Genomic DNA, 7,228 nt, shown 5'->3' with positions numbered 1-7,228 from the left:
TCTGGTTAACTCTTCCTCTTCTAGAATTTCTCCTTTCCCATCTGCTGCTTGTATTGGTTGTGCTGTCTCTGCTGATTGTGTCTCCACTTCCAGCTTTTCTATTTTATTCAAAATATCCTCAAATCCTCTGTTCACAATATCCTTCATAGCCTGTAATTCCAATGCCAATTCTCTACATATTCCACTCATCTTTATTCTTGTTTATTCTTTATCTTATGTCCAATTATCCAATTGTCCAACTATAATCCAAACCTCTGCTATAAGTCAGTGTCCAGGAATCATTGTCCCAAAGTTATTCAATCTACTTCTTTACATAATCCAAGGGTAATGTCTTTATAAATTTCTCCACCCAAAATTTGGGACTTGCTTCTCCACTCTGATGGGCTGGATAAATGCATCTGGGGAAAGGCAGTATTTCAAATAACTTGGCCCCAAGCCATGTAGGGCTTTAATGGTAATAACTGGCACCTTGAGAGACTTGTCAGAAGTAGTAAAGGGTGTCTTGCTTGAGCAGGGGTTGGACTAGATGATCTACAAGGTCCCTTCCAACTCTATTGTTCTGTAAAATGAATTGTAACTAGAAGGAAATCAATAGCCAATGCAGCTTTTGCAAAGGAGGTGACACATATATGTAAATCTTGACTCATGCAGAATTATGTGGGATGCTGCATTTTGAACCAACTGAAACTTCTGGATATTCTCCAAGGATAGCCCCACACACAGCACATTATAGTAATCCAAACAGGAGGTAACTATGGCATGAGTGACTATGAATAGGACCTCCTAGTTCAGGAGAGGGTGCGATTGGTGCACCAGATGATATGTGCAAAGTTCTCCCCCACCTCATAGCCTTGAGCAGGAGCTGTGAGTCAAGAACAGGGGTGTCAAACTCACAACACATCATCATGTGACGTATCACAACTTTTTCCCCCTTCACTAAACCGGGCACGGCCAGCACGATGCGTCTGGCCTGTGGGCCATGAGATTGACAACTCTGGTCTAGAAGAATCCACAAATGATATACCAATTCTGCCTGGGGAATGCCAGAATCAAAGATGAGTCAAAGCCAGTTCCTCCCCATCCACACCCTCACAGCCTCCAGGCATTCAGCCTGCACTATCATAGTATCACTTGTCTGGCTAGAGGTGGAAGATATATAATTAAGTGTGGTTAACATGCCAGACCCCATGCCAACAGGTGATCCTCCCCAGTAGTTTCAGGTAAACATTGAAATGGAGAGGTGAAAGACTTAAGTTCTGAGGCATTGCTGGATTCTAGGATTTGAACTCTCCTCTCCTAATAACATGGACTGAATCAGTTTGCAAACAAAGAAGGAGAATCAACATAACACAGTGTTTTCCATTCCCAAAACTCAGAACCTAGTTCTGAAGGGTACCATAATTGAGAATATCAAAAGCTGCTTAGAAGGTCAGGAGAGACAGAATGGTTGCACCCAACTCCATCCTGTACCCTCCAAAGACAAGTGTGACCAATGTCATTTCAATGCTATGCCCTGGCCTAAATTCAGACTGAAAAGGTTCCAGATAATCCACTTCATCCTTTTGTAGCTGTGTGCCAACTACCTTCCCTACCACCTTCCCATATCCATCCAAGTTGTAACCAAATTTAAGTTGCCTTAGCTTTTGATTTAAAACAAGAATATCCAGGGGTTGAACTGGAAATGGCTCTCCCTGATATAAAATTTCTGGAGTCCATCTCATAACTCTACCTTGAGATAGAATGGGTTACAATTGGTTTGTTTTGAGAGTAATTTGGTCTTTTGTTAAAAATGATAGTTAGCCCCTTTTCCAAGGAATCTAAGTTCTTTTTTTGCTTAATTTCCCCTTCGTTTCAGACAGGAGGCCAGGATGGAAGCTGAGAATGTCACCTCTGTTAAGGAGTTCATTTTACTGGGACTGGCCAGCCAAAGAAAAATCCAGCTTTCCCTTTTTGGGGTCATTCTTCTTGTCTACTTGCTTACTGTTTTGGGGAATCTCCTGATCATCATCCTAGTGCAGATTGACGTTCAACTCCACATCCCCATGTACTATTTTCTCTCACATTTTGCAGGGATAGAAATATGTTATGTTACCAGCACGATGCCTCTCATGTTAACCCATCTCTTGACTGGAAATGGAGTCATTTCTTTTGCACTCTGTACCATTCAGATGTACGTCGCATTGACCATGGGGAGCATGGAGTCCTTTCTTTTGAGTGTCATGGCTTACGACCGCTACCTGGCCATCTGCTGTCCTCTAATTTATGCTACTGCCATGAGCAAGCAAAAACAGTTGCAGTTTGCTTTAGCCTGCTGGGTTATTGCTCCTGTGCTCTCTGCCATCTGTGTTATCTGTCTTGTTTGCCAAACTTATTGTGGTCCTAACTGGATCAACCACTTCATATGTGAGTTGCCAGTGGTGCTGAAACTTGCATGTAGTGATACACGAATAAGCAAGCTTGTGATTTTAGCTATAGGAGCATTAGGCATTCTGGTTCCTCTATTGGTTATTCTGACCACCTATGGGTGTATAATTTATTCTGTCTCACATATGAAGTCAAATGTTGGACTGCACAAAGCTTTCTCTACCTGCGCATCCCATTTGATTGTGGTCATTTTGTTTTATGGAACAATTATCTGTATGTATATGATTCCAAAATCAGCTTCATCTCCTGATCATGATAAGCAAATTGCAGTCTTCTATGTTGTGGTCACCCCTCTGCTCAACCCCATCATTTATACCTTGAGAAATAAGAGCATACATAGAGCAGCATCCAAAATGCTGTGAAGAGTGGCTTTACACCCACACACCTAAAATAGGGTTTCTACCATGCTTTATTACTGAATAGCTTAATACCCTAACTAATGGTATCACTGCTTTTGAATTGTGGTGTTGGAGAAGACACAATTTTGTTTGTTTGTGGTAAGTGTATTTTAACTATGGACTATCTATGTGTAACAGAAACATATTTTAATTATAAGATTTTATCAGTTTCCAATAGCATTCCAGATGTCTTCATATGCTACAGAAGCAATAAACTAAACTAAACTTTAAAATGAAAACACTGTTTTGGGATGGAATTTGAAAAATAATGGTCCACATTTCTGATTGTTGATAGCTGAAATTATAAACACTCAAGAATTTTGTAATATTGAAACTTTTAAAATCAAACTTGAGGGTTGAAAGGATGGGATAGCTCTTCACATTACTATCCCCAAAAGCTTAGTTTAATCCAGGGCAGTGGTGATATTCTACTGGTTCAGCCTGGTTCTGGTATACCAGTAGCACTGAAGATCGGTGAAGATTGAACTGGTTCTCTCTGAAGAGCTGATGTTGGGCCCACCTGCCCACCTGGGTTCCCACACTGACCATTATTCCCTGCTTTTGAAGCACAGCTGCTTTGCATGGCATAGCAGATTGCTGTACATCAGCTCCTGCAGTTACAGGGAGAGTGCAGGATTGCAGGAGGGGAATAGGAAAGCCTCTGTGCCTGTGCAAAGTGCACGTTTGGCATGTGTGCACAAAGTGTGTGCGCAAACATGCAAAGTGCGCCCACCAAGCCATGCCCACTGAACTGGTGGTAACCAACTTTGAAACCCACCACTGATCCAGGGGTGTCAAACTTGTGGCCCATGGGCTGGATGCATCACACGCTGGCCACACTCACCCCGTTTAGCAAAGGGGTAAAAGGTCATGGTACATCACATGATGATGTGATGACACGAGTTTGCCACCCCTGGTTTAATCCAATGTTTCCCATCCTTATCAACTCTTAAGATGAACGGACTTCAACTCCCAGAATTCTTCCTACAGAAAACCTTGTTTGGCTGAACCTCACTGTTTCCAATCCATCCCAGTTTAGTATCAGTCACATTTTATATACATTTAGATCATGGTTAATAATAAAAATTGTTCACCATTAAAAAGCTACATGGATACCCAGTCTTTTGCTCAGTGGTGGTTCATCCTATAAGAAAAAAAAGAACATGGTGATACCTTAAAAAAAAAAACATTCTATGGAGAATTGGTATGAAAGGCAACTTCTGTTTCTAGTGGAAATTCCATTCTATTACAAATTGTTTACAAAAGCTTCCAGAACTCTCCTTCCCTCTCCCTCTTTCCTTCTCTTCCACAATCTTACTAACCTAATAACCTAATCTTACATAGCTTTTTCTCTGGTAATATTACACTAATAACTAGAGCATACAAAACATTTGCTAGACCAATACTCGAATACAGCTCATCAGTCACATTACGTATTTGATATTAACACAGTTGAGAAAGTCCAGAAATATTTCACAAGAAGAGTTCTCCACTCCTCTACTCGTTGCAGAATACCTTATGCCACCAGACTTGAAATTCTAGACCTAGAAAACCTTGAATTACGCCGTCTTCGGTCTGATCTAAGTATAGTATATAAAATCATACATTGCAATGTCCTACCTGTCAATGAATACTTCAGCTTCAACCATAACAATACAAGAGCAAACAATAGATACAAACTCAAGGTTAATCGCACTAAACTTGATTGCAGGAAATATGACTTCAGCAACAGAGTGGTCAATGTCTGGAATACTCTACCTGACTCTGTGGTTTCTTCCCCAAACCCCAAAACTTTAACCTTAGACTGTCTACTATAGACCTCACCCCTTTCCTAAGAGGTCTGTAGGGGGCGTGCATAAGCGCACCAACGTGCCTACCGTCCCTGTCCTATTGTTTCTTTTATTTTTCTATTATGTATCCATGTATTCATAACTATGTTTTTACTTATACCTATTATCTTGTAAGCAATTGACAAACCAAATAAAATAAAAATAAACATTCATATGTTGAATTGAATTCATTTCTTGGGGACCCTTCATTTCATTTTCAGCTTCAGTTTAGATTGACAGTGTTTTCTTCTTGGATTTTGTTTGACTAATGCCATTTTCTCATTCAATGTTCAAATTTTTGTGTGCCTTTCAATTAATTTTCCATATATATATTTGAAAAAACTAATAATAATAAACACAAAAGATTGCTTCTTCTTTCATTTAATCTTTGTGAATACATTGACATAAAGTTATTTTCTTTTAGAGAATATTTAAAAGTGCCCACGAAATAAAAATAGAGAGCTAGACATCTTTGTCAATTTAGTAGAAATAACCACAAGAGACTGGAGTAATCTCATTGGAAATAATATCATGAAATATTGACATCTGCCATAGACAGTGAGAGAAGAGGCTAGAATGATATCTTAGGTCCTGGAACACTTTCAAAGATTAACTAACTTTAGGAAGCTGAAAAACATGGTTGGTTGAGCAGGAGTCAGGGTGATGGAAAAGATGAAGCTTAGTACTGGTAGAAAAAGGTTTTAAAGAATAATTTAAAAGATCTCAAAGAAGAGCCGTCACATCCAGTGGAATCAACACCAAGAAGAATTTAATCTGAAATCTCTTCGAATTTCATCATATCCATCAATCCAAAAAGCTTCAGTCACAAACATTTTCTTGCAAATTATTACAAGGACCTGGCATGGTAGGGTTCCTGGTCTTTTTATCTAGATTCTTCAAGTATATTTCACTATAATAGTTCTTTCATAAGTTCGACTAATGTTTCAAATTATTTCTCAACATTATGTACTAAGTTGTTGGTTGTTATAATTGGAATCATGATGGGATCCTTCTTGTTAAGTGAGAAAGATCTTGGCAATTCTCAAATGCAAGATTCCAATGACCTACTTGGAGGTTTTAAAGGATGAAATATTTTGACTTGGGAGAGTTGTCTTAGAATAGAACTTTAATACTGACATACTCTTATCTTAAATATTTCTTGGTGGAAATAAATGCAGAGACATTTGCTAAGGCAAACTATGCAAATTGATTTTTCCTTTTTTATCTCTACATGTGTCTAGAATGATTGTTACTTTCTTAGCTTTTCTTGGCATTGATAATTTGTCTGGGATTCACATTCAAGCAATATTTAGGTTATATTTTGAATATAATATTTGGGTATTTTTACCTTCTAGTTTCTTTCATTTTGGGGTCCAACTTAAGCTCTCTATGGAATTATTCTAAGGTTATTTTTAAAGTTGTTATAAATCGTGAAATACTGAATCAGTGCTAATTTTTCTCCAGTCAATAGCTATTTAGTTCTTCGGAAATTGCAAAAAATTAGTTAAAAGCAGATAAGAACTAAGGTGAAATGTTATTATAATTCATTCAAAAATTATTTTATTTATCTGTCTGTCTTTCTTGCCTGTAATAATTTGAAAGAATTTTGTGAATATTTTATCATTTGGATAGAACTTTAGGCGTTCCTTTTGGTTAAACTTAACCAAAAATATGTATGTGACACCTTCAGCTCCTGTACAAAAATGGTTGGATAGGTAATTAAAAATATCAAGAGTTTTAGATTTTTCAGGCACTGAGTTCATACAATCCTGGAAATAAAATCTAAACCCAATTTGCAGCTATGGGTTGTTAACAAGCATTACTTATCAGAGTTCAAATTTATTGTTTCTGTTTGCTTGTTTTTTTACAGAGGGTCAGGGAAGATATCAAGCACTCTGGTCAATATTTTTTGGAGTTCTGTTTTCAGAATAATTTTCCAGGCTCCCCTTTCCCCCTGCCTTTTCTTTTTTAAAAAATTGATTTATTGTGCTGATTAATTTTTAAGTCCCATTATGTCACAAAAATGGTTTGTACTGTGGATATTTATAACTTCATGTCATTAGTTAAGGAGAATAAAGATAAACAAATAAATAAAATCTCCCAATGAGACCATGCCAATCATCTAATGATTCCTTGAAGAAGATTGGATTGAAGCAACTTCCAGAAACTAATCTACAAAAATGTATGGCACTTTGGAGAGTGAGGGGAAGCAATCATGTTTTTTTGCCTCTGCTTTACTGTTCTTAGTGCAGCACTGATTCGGAATATCATCTGTCTTGATGAGTGCCATGGAGAAGGTTGAGAAGAGTTGCAAATTAATGCTCACCTTTTTATCCTTTTCAATAGCATTTGTGAAGGCTACTCAACCTTCTCCTATGTATTCTTTGCAAAAACCCGAAGAAACCCACTTAGTTGCTTGCTTGCCCACTTGCTTGTCTGTTCATTTGTTTGTTTATTCAAATACATAACTCTGGGGTGTTTACAGCAATGTAAAATAATACAAGAACATCATACAAAATAAAAACATATAAAATATAACATGATCCACAACTGAATTATCAAAAAACAAGAAAAACA

At 37.7% G+C, this 7,228-nt stretch overlaps 1 protein-coding gene across 1 annotated transcript; it reads left to right on the top strand.

Moving 5' to 3' along the window:
* The first annotated feature begins 1,829 nt into the window (after positions 1-1,829).
* On the top strand, positions 1,830-2,786 carry LOC113426052 (olfactory receptor 2J2-like). The gene has a single exon (XM_026688370.2). It carries the CDS (start codon positions 1,869-1,871, stop codon positions 2,784-2,786), a length of 918 nt encoding a protein of 305 aa, XP_026544155.1. The 5' UTR covers positions 1,830-1,868.
* Positions 2,787-7,228: the final 4,442 nt, after the last annotated feature.

The sequence above is a fragment of the Notechis scutatus genome, chromosome Z (genome assembly GCF_049901735.1).
Source record: "Notechis scutatus isolate UNSWTSFEM ecotype Mainland chromosome Z, rNotScu1.2, whole genome shotgun sequence".
Taxonomy (NCBI): Eukaryota; Metazoa; Chordata; class Lepidosauria; order Squamata; family Elapidae; genus Notechis; species Notechis scutatus.
This window is presented reverse-complemented; position numbering and strand designations above follow the sequence as displayed.